Below are 26,758 nucleotides of genomic sequence, written 5' to 3' on the forward strand. Positions count from 1 at the left end.
TGATTATAAATGCTATTCCAAAATGCTGATGTTGAGCCCTCTAATAATGATGCAACTTTATTGCCTTTTGTGAATGAGACCTTTACTGGGTGGATGGAGCTATTACAAGGGGGCATAACTATACGGTTCGCGGTGGGAGATATAGGAAGGATATCAGAGGTAGGTTCTTTACGCAGAGAGTGGTTGGGGTGTGGAATGGACTGCCTGCAGTGATAGTGGAGTCAGACACTTTAGGAACATTTAAGCGGTTATTGGATAGGCACATGGAGCACACCAGAATGATAGGGAGTGGGATAGCTTGATCTTGGTTTCAGATAAAGCTCGGCACAACATCGTGGGCCGAAGGGCCTGTTCTGTGCTGTACTGTTCTATGTAACACCAGGTTAAAGTCCAACAGGTTTATTTGGAATCACGAGCTTGCGGAGCGCTGCCCCTTCATCAGAGTTGGGTTCACAAACAGGGCACATATAGACAAAGACACAGTTGGTTTTAACCTGTGATGATCACCCTCTCCACTCGCACTGTCTGTATCTGTAAAGTCCCACCATTATCTTGCAATTGTATCTTTGCCTATATGTGCCCTGTTTGTGAACCAACCTCCACTCACCTGATGAAGGAGCCGCGCTCCGAAAGCTCGTGCTACCAAATAAACCTGTTGGACTTTAACCTGGCATTGTGAGACTTCTTACTGCGCCCACCCCAGTCCAACGCCGGCATCTCCACATGATAAACCGGTCCAGACAGCGGGCAACCGAGGAAGTCATCTGACCCAACTATCTGCCCCTCTGCCACGGCTAGATTCACGGCCGGGTGTCCCTGGAGAGAGAGCTTGCGGAGTCCACAGGCACTATCGAGGCGTTCCGTGCCCAGGGCTGGGATGTATTATTGACCCCGTTAATCACATTTTGGCTTGATGTTTTAAGCTTCCTTTACGCTTTGTCTTTTGATTTGGGCGGCTCCCTTCTTTTTTTGGGGGCCTGCCCTTCTTGCTTTGTCCCCGAGTTTGTTTGATTTAGTCTATTTGATTTGGTCACAAGGGAGTGCGAATAACCACTCCTGTGAGTGAACCCTTGCTTCCGAACACCTGGAGCGTGCCGAACTTCAAGTTTTAAAGTTTATTTATTAGTGTCGCAAGTAAGGCTGACATTAACACTGCAATGAAGTTGCTGTGAAAATCCCCTAGTCGCCACACTCCGGCGCCTGTTGGGGTAACACTGAGGGAGAATTTAGCACGGCCCAATGCACCCTAACCAGCACATCTTTCGGACTGTGGGAGGAAACCGGAGCACCCGGAGGAAACCCACGCAGACACGGGGAGAACGTGCAGATTCCGCACAGACAGTGACCCAAGCTGGGAATCGAACCCGGGTCCCTGGCGCTGTGAGGCAGCAGTGCTAACCCACAGTGCCGACCCTGCCACCGTGTATCATAGAATCCCCACAGTACGGAAGGAGGCCATTCGGCCCATCAAGTCCGTGGCCCAGGCCCTATTCCCCTCACCCTCATTTCCCCTGCTAATCCCCCTTGCACTAGGTTCGATTTAGCATGGCCAATCAACCTAACCCGCACATTTTTTAAAGTTTATTTATTAGTGTCACAAGTAGGCTTACCTAAACAGTGAATGGAAGAACCCTGAAGAGTATTGATAGGCAGAGGGATCTGGGTGTACAGGTACACAGGTCACTGAAAGTGGCATCGCAGGTGGAGAAGGTAGTCAAGAAGGCATACGGCATGCTTGCCTTCATCGGCCGGGGCATTGAGTTTAAAAATTGGCAAGTCATGCTGCAACTTTATAGAACCTTAGTTAGGCCGCACTTGGAACATAGAGTTCAATTCTGGTCGCCACACTACCAGAAGGACGTCGAGGCTTTGGAGAGGGTACAGAAAAGATTTACCAGGATGTTGCCCTGGTCTGGAGGGAGGAAACCGGAGTACCCGGAGGAAACCCACGCAGACACGGGGGGAACGTGCAGACTCCGTGCAGATGTGGGGGTAGGGCCTGGGTGGGATTGTGGTCGGTGCAGACTCGATGGGCTGAATGGCCTCCTTCTGCACTGTAGGGTTTCTATGATTTCTATGACTCTGCACAGACAATGACTCTAATCGGGAATTGAACCCGGGTCCCTGGCGCTGAGAGGCAACAGTGCTAACCCACTGTGCCTATCCGGGTAACACTGAGGGAGAATTTAGCATGGCCTAATGCACCTAATCACTCTTTCGGAGTGTCGGGGGGGAAACCAGAGCACCCGGAGGAAACCCACGCAGACACGGGGAGAATGTGCAGACTCCACACAGACAGTGACCCAAGCCGGGAATCGAACCTGGGGTCCCTGGCGCTGAGAGGCAGCGGTGGGGACCACCGCGCCACCCTGCCGCCCAACTTCACGCGTCAGGAATATCCGAGCCAGGGACCCGGGTTCGATTCCAGCCGGTCTGGCCTTGCTCTGACTCCAGAACCACGGCAATGTGGTTGACTCTCAACTCCCCTCCAAGGGGCAACTCGGGGTTGCGGGAATGGGGCCTGGGTGGATCCGTAAATCGCAGGCAGATAAGAGTGGAGTAAATGCTGTGATCGTTTTCTTTCCTCCCACCCTGCTTCCCGTTCTAACGTCCTATCTCATTCCTTCCTCCGCGATTGGCTGACACCAGGCGGGTGACACGGTTGGCGTGATGCGCAAGGAAGACGGAAGCTTGCATTTCTTTGTGAACAACGTGGACCAGGGCCTCGCCGCCTCCAACGTGCCATCCAGTGTTTACGCCGTGGTGGATCTCTACGGCCAGGCTGCCCAGGCCACTATCATCGACGATATAGGTGGGTCTGCTGTTTTGTTAGCCTCCCCCGAATTGGAAGCAACTCTGTTACACCGACTCCAGTACGGCAGTGCTCCCCTGTACTTGACTCTCCTGCGTTGGTTTTATTCATTCATGGGACATGGGCGTCGCTGGCTGACCAGTATGTGATCATAGAATAGAATCCCGACAGTGCAGAAGGAGGCCATTCGGCCCATCGTGTCTGGACCAACCACAATCCCACCCAGGCCCTCTTCCTGCAACCCCCACGCATTTACCCTGCTAATCCCCCTGACATCAGGGTCAATTTAGCGTGGCCAATCCATCTAACCTGCACATCTTTGGACACGATGGGGCAATTTAGCATGGCCAATCCATCTAACCTGCACATCTTTGGACACTATGGGGCAATTTAGCATGGCCAATCCATCTAACCTGCACATCTTTGGACACTATGGGGCAATTTAGCATGGCCAATCCATCTAACCTGCACATCTTTGGACACTATGGGGCAATTTAGCATGGCCAATCCATCTAACCTGCACATCTTTGGACACTATGGGGCAATTTAGCATGGCCAATCCATCTAACCTGCACATCTTTGGACACTATGGGGCAATTTAGCATGGCCAATCCATCTAACCTGCACATCTTTGGACACTATGGGGCAATGTAGCATGGCCAATCCATCTAACCTGCACATCTTTGGACACTATGGGGCAATTTAGCATGGCCAATCCATCTAACCTGCACATCTTTGGACACTATGGGGCAATTTAGCATGGCCAATCCACCTAACCTGCACATCTTTGGACACTATGGGGCAATGTAGCATGGCCAATCCACCTAACCTGCACATCTTTGGACACTATGGGGCAATTTAGCATGGCCAATCCACCTAACCTGCACATCTTTGGACTGTGGGAGGAAACCGGAGCACCCGGAGGAAACCCACGCCGACACGGGGGGAGAACGTGCAAACTCCACACAGACAGTGACCCAAGCCGGGAATCAAACCTGGGACCCTGGCGCTGTGAGGCAGCAGTGCTAACCACTGTGCCACCGTGCCGCCCATCCCCAGTTGCCCGAGTTGAGAGTCAGCCACATTGGCTGTGGCTCTGGAGTCACATGTAGGCCAGACCGGGGTAAGGACGGCAGATTTCCTTCCCTAAAGGGAACCAGATGGGTTTTTCCGACAATGGGTCATCAGTAGGTTCTCAATTCCAGATTATTTTTTTATTGATTTCAAATTCCACCATCTGCCGTGGCGGGGATTCGAACCCAGGTTCTCAGGACATTAGCTGAGTTTCTGGATTAATAGTGTAGGCCATCACCTCCCCTTGTCCAACACGCACTTCCTCCTTGCAAACGGGTGGGATTGATAGACTAAACGTTCCATCGAGCTTGCTCCACACTTCATGATGTTGGAAGCATGAGCATGTAGGAATTAGCTGGAGGAAGTCAATCATAGAATCCTCCAGTGCAGAAGGAGGCCATTCAGCCCATCGAGTCTGCACCGACCACAATCCCACCCAGGCCCTATCCCCATAACCCCATCCACTTACTATAGCTAGCCCCCCTGACACTAAGGGACAATTTAGCATGGCCAATCCGCCTAACCCGCACATCTTTGGACACTAAGGGGCAATTTAGCATGGCCAATCCACCTAACCTGCACATCTTTGGACACTAAGGGACAATTTAGCATGGCCAATCCACCTAACCTGCACATCTTTGGACACTAAGGGACAATTTAGCACGGCCAATCCACCTAACCTGCACATCTTTGGACACTAAGGGGCAATTTAGCATGGCCAATCCACCTAACCCGCACATCTTTGGACACTAAGGGGCAATTTAGCATGGCCAATCCACCTAACCTGCACATCTTTGGACACTAAGGGGCAATTTAGCATGGCCAATCCACCTAACCCGCACATCTTTGGACTGTGGGAGGAAACCGGAGCACCCGGAGGAAACTCACGCAGCCAGGCAAGGTGGTGGAGGCAGACACACTGGGAACGTTTAAGACTTATCAAGACAGCCATATGAATGGAGTGGGAATGGAGGGATACAAAAGAATGGTCTAGTTTGGACCAGGGAGCGGCGCGGGCTTGGAGGGCCGAAGGGCCTGTTCCTGTGCTGTATTGTTCTTTGACACGGGGAGAATGTGCAAACTCCACACAGACAGTGACCCAAGGCCGGGAATCAAACCCAGGTCCCTGGGGCTGTGAGGCAGCAGTGCTAACCACTGTGCCACCCCAGGTCTTGGCACCTCGCCAGCCCGCCCCCCACTCCACTCCCAGAACTGTGCAATCACTAGGGTGAGGCAGGAAAAAAATGACCTTGGGAAAGTTCCTCTCCCGATTCCTTCAGCTGATTTAAAAACCTGTCCCGGGAAGGCAGATGGGCTGAAGCATCATCGGTGAAGACACTCGCCAGTCATGGCCTCGGGTTCCAGTAGCAATGCCGATCCAGTTGAATGTCAATGGATGAGGCTCTGCTGTCGGTGCAGTTGGTCATTGCTGTAAGACAGAGGAGCAAAAGTGGGCCATTCAGCCCATTGCGTCTGCTTTGCCAGTCAATGAGATCATGACTGATCTGATGTGATAATCCCCAACTCTACTTCAACTTGACTTTGCCGCCTTACCCCCTAACCCTCGATTCCCTTACTGATTAAAAATCCTTCTATCTCAGCCCGGAACATACTTCATGACCCAGCCCCTACAGCCTCTTAGATTTGATTTGATTGGATTTATTAGTCGCATGTTTTGGGATACAGTGAAAAGTATTGTTTCTTGCACGCTATACAGACAAAGCATACCGTTCATAGAGTACGTAGGGGAGAAGGATTTGATTTATTATTGTCACATGTATTGGGATAGAGTGAAAAGTATTGTTTCTTGCGTGCTATACAGACAAAGCATACCGTTCATAGAGTACATAGGGGAGAAGGATTGGATTTATTATTGTCACATGTATTGGGATACAGTGAAAAGTATTGTTTCTTGCGCGCTATACAGACAAAGCATACCGTTCGTAGAGAAGGAAAGGAGAGTGTGCAGAATGTAGTGTTACAGTCATAGCTAGGGTGTAGAGAAAGATCAACTTAGTGCGAGGTAGGTCCATTCAAAAGTCTGACAGCAGCAGGGAAGAAGCTGTTCTTGAGTCGGTCGGTGCGTGGCCTCAGACTTTTGTATCTTTTTCCCCGACGGAAGAAGGTGGAAGAGAGAATGTCCGGGGCGCGTGGGATCCTTAATTATGCTGGCTGCTTTCCCCGAGGCAGCGGGACAGAGTCAATGGATGGGAGGGAGGCTGGTGTGCGCCAACGTAAGCAGCCCAGGCAGGAGGGAGCTCAGGTCATGCTGCCTGCATGTGCCCTCTCTGCGTTACAATCAAAACTCATTACAACACCCCACCCCCAACACTCGAGGAGCACAGTGGGGCTCCTCCCCGCCCTCAAAGACCCTCTTTCACCTTACTTCCTTTGGTTTCACAGAGAAATGATCTTGCACCATCGGTCTCCCTGACTTAACCTTCTGGCCTGTCCCTGTTGGCAGGAACTCTTGTTCTTTTCCAAATAATTTATCAACAGTTCCATGAACGTCCTACGGTTGTAGGCCGTGAATAGGGGTGTGTGTGATTAATGCTGAGTTAATCTGAAAGGGCTGTGTGTGTGTGTGTGTCACCTCTCTCTGACGTGAATCCTTGCCCTTTCCTGTGGTTCTCTTGCCCAGATCTGCCCCCTCTGCCTGATGAACCCTTGGACGGCAATAACCAGCTCTCCCCCTGCAGCCTCTTCTCGCTGACTCCCAGCAACGACCTCCGCTTCCACCACCTCCACGGCAACAATGCCGTCATCACCAACGGCGGCCGCACGGCCTTCCGGCAGAACTGCCGCAGCGAGTTCAACGATGCCATCGTCATGTCCAGCAGGTGAGGCCACAGCCGCCTGGCCCCAGTCTCAGGCAGCAGCAGCAGCTTGTAGCTCCTTCTTTAAAGTAATAATATAGCCGCTGACCGTGAGGGACATCTGACAGGGAAGAGCAGAGGGCGTGCGCGCGGTCACATAGCGCGAGGGTGCGCACGCACGTGGGGAGGGAAGGAGTGCGCGTGGGTGGGGAATGAGGGGGGGTCCGTGCGCGTCCGGGGGCAGGAAGGAGTTTGCCAGGGGAGAGGACGGAGGAAGGCTAGCGCACACTGGGTGAAGAGAGTGCGCGTGTGGTGGGGGAGGGTTTACGTGTGAGGGGGGGAGGGAGGGACTGCGCGCGAGGGGGGGAGGGAGGGACTGCGCGCGAGGGGGTGAGGGAGGGACTGCGCGCGAGGGGGTGAGGGAGGGAGTGCGCGCGAGGGGGGGAGGGAGGGACTGCGCGCGAGGGGGGGAGGGAGGGACTGCGCGCGAGGGGGGAGGGAGGGACTGCGCGCGAGGGGGGGGGAGGGACTGCGCGCGAGGGGGGGGGAGGGAGGGACTGCGCGCGAGGGGGGGGGAGGGAGGGACTGCGCGCGAGGGGGGGAGGGAGGGACTGCGCGCGAGGGGGGGAGGGACTGCGCGCGAGGGGGGAAGGAGGGAGGGACTGCGCGCGAGGGGGGGAAGGAGGGAGGGACTGCGCGCGAGAGGGGGAGGAGGGAGGGACTGCGCGCGAGAGGGGGGGAAGGAGGGAGGGATTGCGCGCGAGAGGGGGGGGGAGAGGGACTGCGCGCGAGGGGGGGAGGGAGGGATTGTGAGGGCGTGGGGAATGAGGGAGGGTGTCCGTGCACAGGGGGAAGGAAGTGCATGCGAATGGGGGTGGGAGGAAGGGCGCACGACAGGGCCAATGAGGGAGGATGTACACGGGGGGAGGGAGTGTGTGTGGGGGGCAGAGGAGGGGGAGGGTGTGTGCGTATGGGGGGGGGTGGGAGAAGGAGGGAGGGAATGGGAGGGAGTGTGTGGGGGGCAGGGGAGGGTCTGTGCGTATGGGGGGTGGGAGAAGGAGGGAGGGAATGGGAGGGAGTGTGTGGGGGGGCAGGGGAGGGTCTGTGCGTATGGGGGGGTGGGAGAAGGAGGGAGGGAATGGGAGGGAGTGAGCGTGCAGGGGCGTGGCGGGAGGGAGCGCGGGTGCGTGCGAGCAGGCGTGACGAAGGGGTGTGCAGGGCGGATGGGACGAGCGGGAATGTGCGGACGTAGAGCAGAGAGTGCGTGCGCGCGGGGGCAGGTGAGCGTGCAAATGTCCCGCTCTGGCTGGAGAATGTGGAACTGTTTGTAGTGGGGGCGTCACAGGAGACAGACCTGGCCATTTAGGACAGAGATGAGAAACAATTCGTTCCAAGGGGGGTTGAATCTTTGGATATTTCTCCTCCAGAGGGTTGTGAATGTTCAGGTTGACTGAGATCAGTCGATTTGTGGGCACCAATGGGGCTTGAGGAAGATTGGGAACCGGCAGTGGCGTTGACACGGAAGATCACCCATAATCCTGCTGAACTTGGAGAAAGCTCGAGGGGGCAAATGTCCCCACCCCCCCCTGCTGCGGATCCACCTTCCATCAGCTTCTGTGTCACTCTGTTAACTTTCATTCCCACGTGACGGCCGGGCGGTTTTGTTGGTTGACTTTTTTCCAGAGCTTTGAGAGAAGGGGAGATGTTTGAGATACTGATTCAGAAGATGGTGGACCGGTGGTCTGGATCCATTGAAGCGGGTGAGTACTGGGACAGGCCGCATTTCTCTGTAGGATTTGGGGCGGGTAGCGGGGAGCTGCGCCAGCGTGGGGCAGGGGGGGTGGGGGGCGTGCGGGTCGGGAGGGGGAGGTGGGCAGGGCTCGCGTCTCAGCCCGAACTCCCATACTTCGGAAAATGCTGCCAACACTCAGCAAACGGGCAGAGAAACAGGGTCAGGCTGTCCAAACTGGGGAAAAGTTTCTGATGCAACAGGGTTTGAAGAAATGCGGAGGCAGTGATGAGGTGTGACGTCAGGGGAATCATTCCGAATTACTGACTTCCATCAAACCTATTACAGCTCCACCCTTTTATCCTACTGATGAAATATATCCTAGGATTCTTTGGGAGGCAAGGGATGAGATTGCAGAGCCTTTGGCTTTGATCTTTGGGTCCTCGCTGTCCACGGGGATGGTGCCAGAGGACTGGAGAGTGGCGAATGTTGTTCCTCTGTTTAAGAAAGGGAATAGAAATGACCCTGGTAATTATAGACCGGTTAGTCTCCGGTGGTTGGTAAATTGATGGAAAAGGTCCTTGGGGATGGGATTTACGACCATTTAGAAAGATGCGGATTAATCCGGGATAGTCAGCACGGATTCGTGAAGGGCAAGTCGTGCCTCACAAATTTGATTGAATTTTTTGAGGAGGTAACTAAGTGTGTTGATGGAGGTAGGGCAGTTGATGTCATATACATGGATTTTAGTAAGGCGTTTGATAAGGTCCCCCATGATCGGCTTATGATGAAAGTGAGGAGGTGTGGGATAGAGGGAAAGTTGGCCGATTGGATAGGTAACTGGCTATCTGATCGAAGACAGAGGGTGGTGGTGGATGGAAAATTTTCGGATTGGAGGCAGGTTGCTAGCGGAGTGCCGCAGGGATCAGTGCTTGGTCCTCTGCTCTTTGTGATTTTTATTAATGACTTAGAGGAGGGGGCTGAAGGGTGGATCAGTAAATTTGCTGATGACACCAAGATTGCTGGATGAGGTGGAGGGCTGTTGTAGGCTGCAAAGAGACATAGATAGGATGCAAAGCTGGGCTGAAAAATGGCAAATGGAGTTTAACCCTGATAAATGTGAGGTGATTCATTTTGGTAGGACTAATTTAAATGTGGATTACAGGGTCAAAGGTAGGGTTCTGAAGACAGAGAGATCTTGGGGTCCATATCCACAGGTCTCTAAAGGTTGCCACTCAAGTGGATAGAGCTGTGAAGAAGGCCTATAGTGTGTTAGCTTTTATTAATAGGGGGTTGGAGTTTAAGAGCCATGGGGGTTATGCTGCAACTGTACAGGACCTTGGTGAGACCACATTTGGAATATTGCGTGCAGTTCTGGTCACCTCACTATAAGAAGGACGTGGAAGCGCTGGAAAGAGTGCAGAGGAGATTTACCAGGATGCTTCCTGGTTTGGAGGGTAGGTCTTATGAGGAAAGGTTGAGGGAGCTAGGGCTGTTCTCTCTGGAGCGGAGGAGGCTGAGGGGAGACTTAATAGAGGTTTATAAAATGATGAAGGGGATAGATAGAGTGCACGTTCAAAGACTATTTCCTCGGGTGGATGGAGCTATTACAAGGGGGCATAACTATAGAGTTCGTGGTGGGAGATACAGGAAGGATATCAGAGGTAGGTTCTTTACGCAGAGAGTGGTTGGGGTGTGGAATGGACTGCCTGCAGTGATAGTGGAGTCAGACACTTTAGGAGCATTTAAGCGGTTATTGGATAGGCACATGGAGCACACCAGGATGATAGGGAGTGGGATAGCTTGATCTTGGTTTCAGATAAAGCTCAGCACGACATCGTGGGCCGAAGGGCCTGTTCTGTGCTGTACTGTTCTATGTACTCTTCTCGAGAAAGGTTCTAGATCTGCCAGTGGGCTGACGAATGGCAGATGGAGTTTAATTTAGACAAATGCGAGGTGATGCATTTTGGTAGATTGAACCAGGGCAGGACTTACTCAGTTAATGGCAGGGCGTTGGGGAGAGTTACAGAACAAAGAGATCTCGGGGTACATGTTCATAGCTCCTTGAAAGTGGAGTCACAGGTGGACAGAGTGGTGAAGAAGACATTCGGCACGCTTGGTTTCATCGGTCAGAAATTGAATACAGGAGTTGGAACGTCTTGCTGAAGTTGTACAAGACATTGGTAAGGCCACACTTGGAATACTGTGTACAGTTCAGGTCACCCTATTATAGAAAGGATATTATAAAACTAGAAAGAGTGCAGAAAAGATTTACTCGGATGCTACCGGGACTTGATGGTTTGAGTTATAAGGAGAGGCTGGATGGACTGGGACTTTTTTCCCTGGAGTGTAGGATGCTGAGGGATGATCTTATAGAGGTGTGTAAAATAATGAGGGGCACAGATCAGCTAGATAGTCAATATATTTTCCCAAAGGTAGGGGAGTCTAAAACTAGAGGGCATAGGTTTAGGATGAGAGGGGAGAGATACAAAAGTGTCCAGAGGGGGCAATTGTTTCACACAGAGAGTGGTGAGTGTCTGGAACAAGCTGCCAGAGGTAGTAGTAGAGGCGGGTACAATTTTGTCTTTTAAAAAGCGTTTAGACAGTTACATGGGTACGATGGGTATAGAGGGATATTGACCAAATGCGGGCAATTGGGATTAGCTTAGGGGTTTTTTAAAAAAAAAGGGTGGCATGGACAAGTTGGGCCGAAGGGCCTGTTTCCATGCTGTAAATCTCTATGACTCGATCTAAACCTCTGTTTCTCTGTCAAGATGCTTCTACCTGCTGAGTGTTTTCAACATTATCCAGCTAGACTCACGGCCTATTAGGCAGGAGTTGCATGTATGTGTGTGCGCGCACACATGGGCAACTGTCGTATGTGCGCCGGTGAACATATGTTCCTGTTGTGTGTACCTGTGTGTGTGTGTGGTTGCGTCCTTGTTTTGAGGGCATGTGGGTGGGCTTGTGTTTTGCGGGCGTGTGGTTGGGCTTGTATTTTGCAGGTGGGTGGGCTTGTGTTTTGTGGGCTGGGCTTGTGTTTTGTGGGCGTGTGGTTGGGCTTGTATTTTGCGGGTGGGTGGGCTTGTGTTTTGTGAGCTGGGCTTGTGTTTTGCAGGCGTGCGGCTGGGCTCGCGTTTTGTGGCTGGGCTTCTGTTTTGCGGGCGGGCTCGTGTTTTCTGGTCGTGTGGGCGGGCTCGTGTTTTCTGGTCGTGTGGGCGGGCTCGTGTTTTCTGGTCGTGTGGGCGGGCTCGTGTTTTCTGGGCGTGTGGGCGGGCTCGTGTTTTCTGATCGTGCGGGCGGGCTCGTGTTTTTTGATCGTGTGGGCGGGCTCGTGTTTTGTGGGCGTGTGAGCAGGCATGAGTTTTGCGGGGGGGGGGGGGGGTGTATTCCTGGATTGTGATGAATCCTTGTGTAATCGGTTAATTTACGTTAGGAGACTCCATGCGTGTCTGGCTTGTGTGTTCCTCGGGATCCGCACATGTCGGTGTTTATTGTCCAGGCTGTGTTTGGGTCTTGTATTCAATGCTGCATGTCTTTGCGACTGTGCCCCTGGGTGCTAGAAGCGCGCGTTTGGAGTGTCGTACGGGTCAAGCTGCTTGAATTCTGTCGGTTGTGTTGTGTACATTCTGCTGTGTATTTTCCCATATTGTCCACTTTAATGACGTTTTTCCTGTCATAGTTAATATTGAGACTCCCCCTTATTTAGGAGTTACAGCAATCCGTCCAGAAGATCTCGAGTTTCCCAGCACCATGACGGATATAGACTATGACACTTGGATGCTGAGGTAATGGCAGAACCGGAACCTGCTGTTTGGAGGTGGGTTGGGGAGGAGAGTGGCTGAGTTGAAGATACATTCCGTGTTGTTTGGTGGCACGCGGGGGATACCAATTCACTCTTCCTTGTCCTGGATTCAGAAAGAATGTTCCTGAGGGTGAGGGGAATCCAGAACTCGGGGGCCATAGTTTGAGGATAAGGGGTAAACCTTTTAGGGACTGAGGTGAGGAGAAATTTCTTCACCCAGAGGGTGGCGAATGTGTGGAATTCACTCCCACAGAAAGTAGTTGAGGCCAAAACGTTGTGTGGATTTCAAGAAGAAATTAAGTTTATTTATCTATTAGTCACAAGTAAGGCTTACATTAACACTGCAATGAAGTTACTGTGAAAACCCCCCCCCCCCCTAGTTGCCACACCCCGGCGCCTGTTCGGGCAACACTGAGGGAGAATTTAGCACGGCCAATGCACCCCTAACCAGCACGTCCTTTAGGTTGTGGGAGGAAACCCACGCAGACATGAGGAGAGTGTGCAGGCTCCACACAGACAGTGACCCGAGCCGGGAACCGAACCCGGGTCCCTGGCGCTGTGAGGCAGCAGTGCTGACCACTGTGCCACCCAGATATAGCTCTTGGTGCTAAAGGGACCAAGCAGGGCGGGGGGGGGGGGCCATGATGAATGGCAGAGCAGGCTCGAAGGGCCGAATGGCCTCCTCCTGCTTCTAGATTCTGTGTCCTGGAAAGTTTCTGGTTGGAAGTTCTGCCCAGGAATATGAGTGACTGGTAAGGCCACACCTTGTGGCCATCCCTGGTTGGCTTGGCAGACTGATTCAACGCTGGGGGCGGGGGGAGGGGAAGGGGGGCGGCTGGAGCTTTGAGAGGCGCGCTGAGACTCTTTGTAAGGCAGTCCTGACACAGGAGGAGGAGGCCGACACAGGAGGAGGAGGCCACCACAGGAGTCATGATGGCACAGTGGGTTAGCCCCGCTGTCTCACAAGCGCCAGGGACCCGGGTTCAATTCCCGGCTTGGGGGGTCACACTGTGTGGAGTTTGCACGTTCTCCCCGTGTCTGCGTGGGTTTCCTCCCACAATCCGAAAGACGTGCTGGTTAGGGTGCATTGGCCGTGCTAAATTCTCCCTCAGTGTTACCCGAACAGGCGCCGGAGTGTGGCGACTGGGGGGATTTTCACAGTAACTTCATTGCAGTGTTAATGTCAGCCGACTTGTGACACTAATAAATAAACTTAAACAGCAGTCGACCAGAGGAGAGGGAAGATCATCAGACTCGTTGTATGCTGATGCTTTTTGAACTCAGTGACATTCAGGGTGGGGAAAAGAGGGAACTGGATCCTTGCCTGTCAATAACGGGGGTGTGAGAACAGGGGAGAGATGAACAGAGATGAGGTAGACTTCGTAAAGACTGTGTGGGAGTGCCAGGAGAATCTTAGAATCCCGACAGAACGGAAGGAGGTCATTTGGCCCATCTCGTCTGGACCGACCACAATCCGGCCCAGAGCCCCTTTCCCGTAATTCCGCATATTTACCCTGCTTAACCCCCTGACACTAGGGTTAGTTTGGCACGGCCAATCCACCTAACCCACACATCTTTCAGACTGTGGGAGGAAACCGGAGCACCCGGAGGAAACCCACACAGACACGGGGGGAGGATGTGCAAACTCCACACAGACAGTGACCCGAGCCGGGAATCGAACCCGGGTCCCTGGGGCTGTGAGGCAGCAGTGCTAACCCACTGTGCTACCGTGTCTCCCTATCTCTGTTATCTCCTGGGAGGTGTCATTGAGCCACTCACGCAGGCATTGAGACTTTGTGGCGGAATGGCCTGTTCTCTTTCCAGGCTTGACCTGCCAGAGAAAGGGCATGGTGACACAGCGGTTAACACTGCTGCCTCACAGCACCAGGGACCCAGGTTCGATTCCGGCCTCGGGTCACTCAGTGGAGTTTGCATGTTCTCCCCCCGTGTCTGCGTGGGTTTCCTCCGGATGCTCCGGTTTCCTCCCACAGTCCGAAAATGTGCGGGTTAGGTGGATTGGCCACGATAAATTGCCCCTAGTGTCCAACGATGTGCAGGTTAGGTGGATTGGCCATGCTAAATTGCCCCTAGTGTCCAACGATGTGCAGGTTAGGTGGATTGGCCATGCTAAATTGCCCCTAGTGTCCAACGATGTGTAGGTTAGGTGGATTGGCCATGCTAAATTGCCCTTAGTGTCCAAAGATGTGCAGGTTAGGTGGATTGGCCATGCTAAATTGCCCCTTAGTGTCAGGGGGATTAGCAGGGTAAATTAGGATTATGGGGATAGGGCCTGGGTGTCATAGAGGTTTACAGCATGGAAACAGGCCCTTCGGCCCAACTTGTCCATGCCTCCCTTTTTTTTTAAAACCCCTAAGCTAATCCCAATTGCCCACATTTGGCCCATATCCCTCTATACCCATCGTACCCATGTAACTATCTAAATGCTTTTTAAAAGACAAAATTGTAGCCGCCTCTACTACTACCTCTGGCAGCTTGTTTCAGACACTCACCACCCTCTGTGTGAAAAATTGCCCCTCTGGACCCTTTTGTATCTCTCCCCTCTCGCCTTTAAACCTATTCCCTCTAGTTTTAGACTCCCCTACCTTTGGGAAAAGATATTGACTATCTAGCTGATCTGTGCGCCTCATTATTTTATAGATCTCGATAATATCACCCCTCAGCCTTCTACGCTCCAGAGAAAAAAGTCCCAGTCTATCCAGCCTCTCCTTATAACTCAATCCAACAAGTCCTGGTAGCATCCACGTAACTCTTTCTAGTTTAATAATATCCTTTCTATAATAGGGTGACCAGAATTGCACACAGTATTCCAAGTGTGGCCTTACCAATGTCTTGTACAACTTCAACAAGACGTCCCAACTCCTGTATTCAATGCTCTGACCAATGAAACCAAGCATGGGTTTCCTCCGGGTGCTCCGGTTTCCTCCCACAGTCCAAAGATGTGCGGGTTAGGTTAATTGGCCATGCTAAGTTGCCCCTCAGTGTCCCGGGATGCACAGGTTAGAGGGATTAGCGGGTGGATATGGGGATAGGGCCTGGGTGGGATTGTGGTCGGTGCAGACTCGATGGGCCGAATGGCCTCTTTCTGCACTGTAGGGTTTCTATGATTCTATGATTTCTATGCCGAATGCCTTCTTCACCACTCTGTCCACCTGTGACTCCACTTTCAAGGAGCTATGAACATGTACCCCGAGATCTCTTTGTTCTGTAACTCTCCCCAGCGCCCTACCATTAACTGAGTAAGTCCTGCCCTGGTTCAATCTCCCAAAATGCATCACCTCGCATTTGTCTAAGTTAAGCCCACTGGCCCAAATGATCAAGATCCCGTTGCAATTGGAGATAACTTTCTTCACTGTCCACTCTGCCACTAATCTTAGTGTGGGATTGTGGTCGGTACAAACTCAATGGGCTGATGGCTGCCTTCTGTACTGTAGGGATTCTGTGATTCTATCCTATGACTTCAGCTCAAACCTGCAAAAGGGAATGCTCTGAAGTAGAAAATGTGACGTGCCTCGCGAGAGCTTCTTCACATAAACACTGACACTCCACTGCGATAGAACAGATGACTAACTTGGTCCAGGAGGTCAATTTTAAGGAGTGTCCTAAAGGAGGAGAGAGGCAGAGGTGTTTAGGGAGGGAATTTCAGAGTTTTGAGACCCAGGCAGCTGCAGGCACGGGCACCGGCGGTGGAGCGATTAAAATCGGGGAATTGGGAGCGATTAAAGCGCAGGAGTTGGAGGAGTGCCGAGGTCTCTCAGGGTTGTGAGCCTGGAGGAGATGACGGAGATCGGGAGGGGACCAGGCGATGAAGGGGTTGACCACAAGGTCAGAAAGCAAGGCCAAATTCTGCGGGCGCTGGAATCTGAAGCGGACACAGAAAATGCTGGAAAATCTCAGCAGGTTTGACAGCGTCTGCGGAGAGAGAATAAAGCCAACATTTCGAGTCTGGCTGACCCCTCCAGCTGACGTGCTGGTTAGGCGCTAAATTCTCCCTCAGTGTTACCCGAACAGGTCCAAAGATGTGCGGGTTAGGTTGATTGGCCATGCTAAAATTGCCCCTTACTGTCCTGGGATGCGTAGATTAGCGGGTAAAATATGTAGGGATATGGGGGTAGGGCCTGGGTGGGATTGTGGTCGGTGCAGACTCGATGGGCCGAATGGCCTCTTTCTGTACTGTAGGGTTTCTATGATTTCTATGATTAGGTGCCGGAGTGTGGCGACTGGGGGGATTTTCACAGTAAGAGAAGCGGCAGATGGACTTCAACCCAGATAAATGCGTAGTGGTCCATTTTGGCAGGTCAAATGGGATGAAGGAGTACAATGTAAAGGGAAAGACTCTTAGTACTGTAGAGGATCAGAAGGACCTTGGGGTCCGGGTCCATAGGACTCTAAAATCGGCCCCGCAGGTGGAGGAGGTGGTTAAGAAGGCGTATGGTGTGCTGGCCTTTATCAATCGAGGGATTGAGTTTAGGAGTCCGGGGATAATGATGCAGCTATATAAGACCCTCGTCAGACCCCACTTGGAGTACTGTGCTCAGTTCTGGTCGCCTCATTACAGGAAGGATGTGGAAAAGATTGAAAGGGTGCAGAGGAGATTTACAAGGATGTTGCCTGGATAGAGTGGCATGCCTTATGAGGATAGGCTGAGGGAGCTCGGTCTTTTCTCCTTGGAGAGATGTAGGATGAGAGGAGACCTAATAGAGGTGTATAAGATGTTGAGAGGCATAGATCGGGTGGACTGTCAGAGGTTTTTTCCCAGGGTGGAAATGGCTGCTACGAGAGGACACAGGTTTAAGGTGCTGGGGGGTAGGTACAGGGGAGATGTTAGGGGGAAGTTTTTCACACGGTGGTGGGTGAGTGGAATCAGCTGCCGTCAGTGGTGGTGGAGGCAAACTCAATCGGGTCTTTGAAGAGACTCCTGGATGAGTACATGGGACTTAATAGGATGGAGGGTTATAGATAGGCCTAGAAGGTAGGGATGTGTTCGGCACAACTTGTGGGGCCGAAGGGCCTGTTTTGTGCTGTAGTTTTCTATGTTTCTATGTAACTTCATTGCGGTGTTAATGTAAGCCGACTTGCGACACTAATAAATAAAGTTTAAACGTTGCTTGGCCAATGGTGATAGGAGCTTGCCCCTGTTGGTTGGCGATGGCCATTCTGCATGCGCGGGTGTCTGTTATTGAGTGGCTTGCTGCAAGCGGTTGCAGTTCTTGACATCTTTCTGGTGGTCTTTCCCTTCATGCCTGCCACGCCCCCCCCCCCTCCACAGCGGCACTGCAATTATGCAAGACGGGAACACCATGTGCAACAATTATGGCTGCGACCTGGACTCCTTAACCACTGGCTCACGAATTGGAATGATGCGCAACCTGAATGGCGACCTCCATTACTACATCAACGGGGTCGATCAGGGCGTGGCCTGCTCGGGACTGCCCCCAGGTAAATCAGGGGGCCACGGGGTGGACGAGGGTGGTGTTTGACTCTGGTAGAGGGGGAATCCGTCACTTTTAACGTTGATTCACTAATCCGAATCGATTTGATGATTTATTATTGTCACATAGAACAGTACAGCACAGAACAGGCCCTTCGGCCCACGATGTTGTGCCGAGCTTTGTCCGAAACCAAGATCAAGCTATCCCACTCCCTATCATCCTGGTGTGCTCCATGTGCCTATCCAATAACCGCTTGAAAGTTCCTAAAGTGTCCGACTCCACTATCACAGCAGGCAGTCCATTCCACACCCCAACCACTCTCTGAGTAAAGAACCTACCTCTGATATCCTTCCTATATCTTCCATCACGAACCTTGTAGTTATGCCCCCTAGTAACAGCTACATCCACCCGAGGAAATAATCTCTGAACGTCCACTCTATCTATCCCCTTCATCATCTTATAAACCTCTATTAAGCCGCCTCTCAACCTCGTCCACTCTAAAGAGGAAAGCCCTAGCTCCCTCAACCTTTCCTCATAAGACCTACCCTCCAAACCAGGCAGCATCCTGGTAAATCTCCTTTGCACTCTTTCCAGCGCTTCCACGTCCTTCTTATAGTGAGGTGACCAGAACTGCACGCAATATTCCAAATGTGGTCTCACCAAGGTCCTGTACAGTTGCAGCTTAACCCCACGGCTCTTAAACTCAAACCCCCTCTTAATAAACACGAACACACTTTTTCACGGCTCTATCCACTTGAGTGGCAACCTTTAGAGATTTGTGGATATGAACCCCAAGATCTCTCTGTTCCTCCACATTCCTCAGAACCCTACCTTTGACCCTGTAACCCACATTTAAATTAGTCCTACCAAAATGAATCATCTCGCACTTATCAGGGTTAAACTCCATTTGCCATTTTTCAACCCAGCTCTGCATCCTATCAATGTCTCTTTGCAGCCTACAACAGCCCTCCCACCTCATGCACTACTCCACCAATCTTGGTGTCATCAGCAAATTTACTGATCCACGCTTCAGCCCCCTCCTCCAAGTCATTTAGAAAAGTCACAAATAGCAGAGGACCCAGCACTGATCCTTGTGGTACACCGCTGGTAACTGGTCTCCAGTCTGAAAATTTTCCATCCACCACCACCCTCTGTCTTCTATGAGATAGTCAGTTACTTATCCAATCGGCCAAATTTCCCTCCATCCCACACCACCTTACTTTCTTCATGAGCTGACCTTGGGGGACTTTATCAAACGCCTTACTAAAATCCATGTATATGACATCAACTGCTGTAGCTTCATCGACACAGTTACCTCCTCAAAAAATTCTATCAAATTTGTGAGGCAAGACTTACCCTTCACGAATCCGTGTTGACTATCCCGGATTAAGCTGCATCTTTCTAAATGGTCGTAAATCCTATCCCTCAGGACCTTTTCCATTAACTTACTGACCACATGTATTGGGATACAGTGAAAAGTATTGTTTCTTGCGCGCTATACAGACAAAGCATACCGTTCATAGAGTACATAGGGGAGAAGGATTTGATTTATTATTGTCACATGTATTGGGATAGAGTGAAAAGTATTGTTTCTTGCGCGCTATGCAGACAAAGCATACCGTTCATAGAGAACATAGGGGAGAAGGATTTGATTTATTATTGTCACATGTATTGGGATAGAGTGAAAAGTATTGTTTCTTGCGCGCTATACAGACAAAGCATACCGTTCATAGAGAACATAGGGGAGAAGGATTTGATTTATTATTGTCACATGTATTGGGATACAGTGAAAAGTATTCTTTCTTGCGCGCTATACAGACAAAGCTATACTGTTCATAGAGAAGGAAAGGAAATGTAGTGTTACAGTCATGGCTAGGGTGTAGAAAAAAATCAACTTAATGCAGGGTTCAAAATTCAAAAGTCTGACAGCAGCAGGGAAGAAGCTGTTCTTGAGTCGGTTGGTGCGTGACCTCAGACTTTTGAATCTTTTTCCCGACGGAAGAAGGTGGAAGAGAGAATGTCCGGGGTGTGTGGGATCCTTGAATCTGCTGGCTGCTTTTCCGAGGCAGCGGGAAGTGTAGACGGAGTCAGTGGATGGGAGGCTGGTTTGCCTGATGGATTGGGCTACATTCACGACCTTTTGTAGTTCCTTGCGGTCTTGGGCAGAGCAGGAGCCAGACCAAGCTGTGATACAACCAGAAAGAATGCTTCCTATGGTGCATCTGTAAAAGTTGGTGAGAGTTGTAGCTGACATGCCAAATCTCCTTGGTCTTCTGAGAAAGTAGAGGCGTTGGTGGGGCTTTTTGACCTTCATTCACCCCCCGCCCTGGTGAGATAGTGGCCCCTCGGTCAGTTTGAGAGTTGTGGCCCACTCCTTTTTCTCCTCTTTCGCTCTCTCTCGCTCTCTCTCTCTCATTCTGCCTTTCTGTACCGCTCTTCCTCTATTCCACTTACTGTCATTCTCCCTTGTGTGGCCCACTCTCTCGTACCCACCCCCCACACTCCGATACGCTCCTGTGTGCTTTTGTCCTCTCTCGAGTTGTCTTTGTTTAACTTGTTCAGCGGACGTGGGCGTCTCTGGCTCGGCCCAGCATTGGTCATCCGTCCCTGACCACCCTCCATCTCCCAGGGCCATTGAGAGTCAACCACATTGGCTGTGGCTCTGGAGTCCCATGTAGGCCAGACCGGGGTAAGGACGGCAGATTTCCTTCCCCGAAGGAACCAGATGGGTTTTTCCCACAATGGGTCATCAGTAGATTCTTAATCCCAGATATTTTTTGTTGAATTCAAATTTCACCATCTGCTGTGGCGAGATTCGAACCCGGGTCCCCCAGAGCGTTACTGTCTGACGAGGGGTCATCCAGACTTGAAACGTTGGCTCTATTCCCTCTGCTGTCAGACCTTAGAATCCTTAAAATCCTTAGAATCCCTACAGCACAGAAAGAGGCCATTCGGCCCATCTAGTCTGCACCGACCACAATCCCACCCAGGCCCTACCCCCAGATCCCTACATACTTGCCCACTAATCCCTCTATCCTACGCATCCCAAGACACTAAGGGACAATTTTAGCGCAGCCAATCAACCTAACCCGCACATCTTTGGACTGTGGGAGGAAACCGGAGCACCCGGAGGAAACCCACGCAGACACGAGGAGAATGTGCAAACTCCACACAGACAGTGACCCGAGCCGGGAATCGAACCCGGGTCCCTGGAGCTGTGAAGCAGCAGTGCTAACCACTGTGCCACCGTGCCACCCTGCTGAGACTTTCGAGCATCTTCTGTCTTTTGCCACTCCCACGTTGTGAAGGAGATGGCGTCTTTCGAAAGACATGTTCAAACAGCGGCCTCCATGCCCTGTCTTATCATAGAATGTAGAAGGAGGCCATTCGGCCCATTGAGTCTGCACCAACCACAATCCTACCTAGATCCTATCTCCATGCATTTACCTTGGCTAGTCCCCCTGACACTTGAGGGCAATTTAGCATGGCAAATCCACCAAACCCGCACATCTTTGGACATTAAGGGGCAATTTAGCATGGCCAATCCCCCTAACAGGCACATCCTTGGACACGAAGGGGCAATTTAGCACGGCCAATCCGCCCAACCTACACATACTTGGACTGTGGAAGGAAACCGGAGCACCCGGAGGGAAGCCCACGCAGACACGGGGGGAGAACGTGCAAACTCCACCCAGACAGTGACCCAAGCCGGGAATCGAACCCGGGTCCCTGGCGCTGCCTGCACGTTCTCCCTTTGTCTGCGTGGGTTTGCTCCGGTTTCCTCCCACTGTCCGAAAGATGTGCTGGTCAGGTGCTAAATCCCCCCCTCATTGTTCATAGAAATCATAGAAACCCTACAGTGCAGAAGGAGGCCATTCGGCCCATCGAGTCTGCACCGACCACAATCCCACCCAGGCCCTACCCCCACATATTTACCCGCTAATCCCTCTAACCTACGCATCCCAGGACTCTAAGGGGCAATTTTTAACCTGGCCAATCAACCTAACCCGCACATCTTTGGACTGTGGGAGGAAACCGGAGCACCCGGAGGAAACCCACGCAGACACGGGGAGAATGTGCAAACTCCACACAGACAGTGACCCGAGCCGGGAATCGAACCCGGGACCCTGGAGCTGTGAAGCAGCAGTGCTAACCACTGTGCTACCGTGCCGCCCCTGTTACCCAAACAGGCGCCGGAGTGCGGCGACTAGGGGGAATTTTCACAGTAACTTCATTGCAGTGTTAATGTGAGCCTTACTAGTGACTCTAATAAATAAACATTAAACTTGTTTGGATTTTCTAATGTTCGGTTGTACTCCTGATACAGCCTCCCATTCTCTGGGTTTCTGGTGTTTAGCTCGGGGTGTTTGTTTTAATTTGAGCTCGGTTCGAGTACTGTTGCTGCTGTTATTGCCCTCTTTCCTTTCCCTGCAGAGCTGTACGCTGTGGTGGATCTGTACGGACAGTGTGTCCAAGTATCTATAACCAGCGGCTCACCGCCCGTGGACAACAGCCTGTCGCTTAGCAATGCCACTGAGAAGTCTTTCCCGATACATTCCCCAGGTAGGCACGCACCCCCACCCCCCCCCCCCTTAGAAGCGCCTAAAATCTTCCGTCCAGCAGACAGCTTGGGTCCCCCCCCATCTGCGTCACTGCACCCCCACGCTCTCCACTCCTGACTATTCAGCTACTCAAGGCCACTGGGCTGCTGTCAGCGAGCTTGGCCGGGACAGGTGCAGGCTGGTGACTGGCATTTTACGGGAAGGCACAGCGGGTTAGCACTGCTGCCTCACTGCGCCAGGGACCCGGGTTCGATTCCTGGCTCGGGGTCACTGTCTGTGTGGAGTTTGCACGTTCTCCCCCCTCGTGTCTGCGTGGGTTTCCTCCAGTTTCCTCCCACAGTCTGAAAGGCGTGCAGGTTAGGGTGCGTTGGCTGTGCTAAATTCTCCCTCAGTGTTACCCGAACAGGCGCCTGGGGTGTGGCGACTAGGGGGATTTTCACAGTAACTTCATTGCAGTGTTAATGTAAGCCGACTTGTGACGTTGATAAAATAACCTTTCAGAGGGCACAAGGTGAAAGGTGGTAAGTTTAGGGGAGATGTGCGGGGAGAGGGTTTCGCACAGAGAGAGAGGTGGGTACCTGGAACGCGCTGCCAGTGGAGGCGGTGGATGCAGGCAGGCTCGCAACGTCCATATTGCGTCTTGATAGACACAGGAAAGAGCGGCGAACAGAGCAATAGAAACCGCGCGTCGATGCAGGCCTGGTGGGCCCAGGGGCCTGCTGGTGGGCCCAGGGGCCTGCTGGTGGGCCCAGGGGCCTGCTGGTGGGCCCAGGGGCCTGCTGGTGGGCCCAGGGGCCTGCTGGTGGGCCCAGGGGCCTGCTGGTGGGCCCAGGGGCCTGCTGGTGGGCCCAGGGGCCTGCTGGTGTGCCGCTTCGCTCTTTGGGCAAAATGCCTTGGTACGTTTTACAGAGTATACAGTGCAGATGGAGTTATAGAGTTGACAGTGCAGGGAGAGGTGGAGAGTTGACAGTGCAGGGAGAGTCGTGGAGCCGGCAGCACAGAGGGAGTCGTAGGGTCGGCAGCACAGGGGGAGCCGTGGAACCGACAACGCAGGAGGAGTCGTAGAGTGGACAGTGCAGGAGGAGGCCGTTTGGCCAATTGGGTCTGCACCAACAACAATCCCACCCAGGTCCTATCCCCGTAACCATACATATTTACTCTCGCTCGTCCCCCTGACACCAAGGGACAATTTAGCACGGCCAATCCACCGAACCCGCACATCTTTGGACACTAAGGGGCAATTTAGCATGGCCAATCCACCTAACCTGCACATCTTTGGACACCAAGGGGCAATTTAGCATGGCCAATCCACCTAACCTGCACATCTTTGGACACTAAGGGGCAATTTAGCATGGCCAATCCATCTAACCTGCACATCTTTGGACACTAAGGGGCAATTTAGCATGGCCAATCCACCTAACCTGCACATCTTTGGACACCAAGGGGCAATTTAGCATGGCCAATCCACCTAACCTGCACATCTTTGGACACCAAGGGGCAATTTAGCATGGCCAATCCACCTAACCTGCACATCTTTGGACACCAAGGGGCAATTTAGCATGGCCAATCCACCTAACCCGCACATCTTTGGACACTAAGGGGCAATTTAGCATGGCCAATCCACCTAACCCACACATCTTTGGACACTAAGGGGCAATTTAGCACGGCCAATCCACCTAACCTGCACATCTTTGGACACCAAGGGGCAATTTAGCATGGCCAATCCACCTAACCTGCACATCTTTGGACACTAAGGGGCAATTTAGCATGGCCAATCCACCTAACCCGCACATCTTTGGACACTAAGGGGCAATTTAGCACGGCCAATCCACCTAACCTGCACATCTTTGGACACCAAGGGGCAATTTAGCACGGCCAATCCACCTAACCCGCACATCTTTGGACACTAAGGGGCAATTTAGCACGGCCAATCCACCTAACCCGCACATCTTTGGACACCAACGGGCAATTTAGCATGGCCAATCCACCTAACCTGCACATCTTTATCATGTTAAAAGTACTCCACAAATGCAGGTTCTTGGCACACCGGTGGGACGTCAGGGTTGGCGTGTCAGAGTTTGATGTGTTGTGTTTGTCGCCTTTCAGTTCCGGGGATTACGCACCGTTTCCACTCCAACTGCGGCAAGAACGTGGCTCTGCAGAACGACGGCTGCCGGGCAGTTCGAATCCACGGCTTCTCCCACGGGGTCGTCCTCAGCATGAAGGAGCTGAGGTCGGACGAAATCTTTGAGGTAACTCGAGCACCGTTCTTCTCCGAGCAGAGAGGCCAAGAGGCGGCCAGATAGCTGTGTTCAGAATCACAAACTGTTTAGACAGCGGAAATACGATCCCTCCACAGAATCTCCACGGTGCGGAAGGAGGCCATTCGGCCCATCGAGTCTGCACTGACTCGCCAAAAGAGTATCTTACCCAGGCCCTTCGCTCCAACTAATCATCATAACCCCATGCATTTCCCATGGCCAATCCCCCTAACCTGCACATCTTTGGACACTAATAGAACATAGAACATTACAGCGCAGTACAGGCCCTTCGGCCCTCGATGTTGCGCCGACCAGTGAAACCAATCTAAAGCCCCTCTAATCTACACTATTCCAATATCATCCATATGTTTATCCAATAACCACTTGAACGCTCTCAACGTTGACGAGTCCACCACTGCTGCAGGCAGGGCATTCCACGCCCTTACTACTCTGAGTAAAGAACCTACCTCTGACATCTGTCCTATATCTCTCACCCCTCAATTTAAAGCTATGTCCCCTCGTGCTAGCCAACACCATCTGAGGAAAAAGGCTCTCACTATCCACCCTATCTAATCCTCTGATCATCTTGTATGCCTCTATTAAGTCACCTCTTAACCTTCTTCTCTCTAACAAAAACAACCTGAAGCCCCTCAGCCTTTCCTCATACGATTTTCCCACCATACCAGACAACATCCTGGTAAATCTCCTCTGCACCCTTTCCAACACTTCCACATCTTTCCTATAATGCGGCGACCAGAACTGTACGCAATACTCCAAATGCACCAGAGTTTTGTACAGTTGCAGCATGACCTCCTGTCTCCGAAACTCAATCCCTCTTCCAATAAAAGCTAACACACCGTACGCCTTCTTAACAACCCGATCAACCTGGGTGCCAACTTTCAGGGATCTCTGCACATGGACACCCAGATCCCTCTGTTCATCCACACTACCAAGTATCTTACCATTAGCCCAATACTCTGTATTCCTGTAACTCCTTCCAAAGTGAATCACCTCTCACTTTTCCGCATTAAACTCCATTTGCAATTTAGCATGGTCAATCCACCTAACCACATCTTTGGACACTAAGGGGCAATTTAGCATGGCCAATCCACCTATCCCGCGCACCTTTGGAGTGTGGGAGGAAACCGGAGCACGTGGAGGAAACCCACGCAGATGCGGGGTGAATGTGCAAACTCCACACAGGCCGTGACATGAGGCCAGAATCGAACCCGGGTCCCTGGTGCTGTGAGGCAGCAGTGTCAACCACTGTGCCACCGTACCGCCCAGTTGCTGGAGTTTTTTTTTGAAGAGGCAATCGAGAGGATCGATGAGGCTAATGCTGTTGATGTGTACTTTGGACTTGTGAACCTGAACTTTTAAAAGGCATTAGATAGAGCGCCACAAAACGGACTTGTGAGGAATGTTATAGCTTGTGGAATAACAGGGGCAGCAGCAACATGGATACGAAATTGGCTGAATTACAGGGGGGCAGAGGGTCATTATCAGTGGATATTTTTCAGGCTGGAGGGAGGTTTGTGGTGGAGTTTCCCAGGGGTCAGTATTTGGGACCCTTGCTTTCCTTGAGATATATTAATGATCTAGATCCTGGTGTGCAGGGGACAATTTCAAAGTTTGCCATTGACACAAAACTTGGAAGTCTTGTAAACTGTGAGGGGGACAGTGTAAAACTTCAAAAGTGCATCAGCAAGTTGGTGGAGTGGGCAGATAGGTGGCAGCTGCAGTTGAATGCAGAGAAGTGTGAGCTGATGCATATTGGTCGGAAGAATATGGAGGATCAAAGTAAAGTAAAGTTTATTTATTCGTCACAAGTAAGGCTTACATTAACACTGCAATGAAGTTACTGTGAAATCCCCCCCAGTCCGCCGCCTGTTCGGGTCAATGCACCCTAACCAGCACGTCTTTCAGACTGTGGGAGGAAACCGGAGCACCCGGAGGAAACCCACGCAGACACGGGGAGAATGTGCAGACTCCAGACAGACAGTGACCCGAGCCGGGAATCGAACCCGGGTCCCCGGCGCTGTGAAGCAGCAGTGCTAACCCGCTGTGCTACCCCAAAATCTTAAGGGGGTGCAGAAGCAGAGGGACCTGGGTGCAAATGTACCCAGATCGTTGAAGGAGGCAGGAGAGGTGGCAAGAGTAGTTTATAAGGCATACAATTTTAATAAAGCATGTAATTCAATAAAGCATCCGATACGTGGCAACACGGGGGCACAGTGGTTAGCCCTGGT

General features: G+C 52.0%; 1 protein-coding gene across 1 annotated transcript in view; it reads left to right on the forward strand.

Moving 5' to 3' along the window:
- neurl4 (neuralized E3 ubiquitin protein ligase 4) overlaps positions 1-26,758 on the forward strand; it is a 114,533-nt gene that overhangs the window by 25,257 nt on the left and 62,518 nt on the right. Inside the window, exons 7-13 of the mRNA XM_078200784.1 lie at positions 2,650-2,812; positions 6,528-6,726; positions 8,386-8,462; positions 12,114-12,219; positions 17,524-17,693; positions 22,121-22,249; positions 24,355-24,500. Of these exons, the coding sequence (XP_078056910.1) occupies positions 2,650-2,812; positions 6,528-6,726; positions 8,386-8,462; positions 12,114-12,219; positions 17,524-17,693; positions 22,121-22,249; positions 24,355-24,500 (990 nt within the window). The remainder of the gene's footprint in view (positions 1-2,649; positions 2,813-6,527; positions 6,727-8,385; positions 8,463-12,113; positions 12,220-17,523; positions 17,694-22,120; positions 22,250-24,354; positions 24,501-26,758) is intronic.

The sequence above is a fragment of the Mustelus asterias genome, chromosome 31, assembly GCF_964213995.1.
Source record: "Mustelus asterias chromosome 31, sMusAst1.hap1.1, whole genome shotgun sequence".
Lineage (NCBI taxonomy): Eukaryota > Metazoa > Chordata > Chondrichthyes > Carcharhiniformes > Triakidae > Mustelus > Mustelus asterias.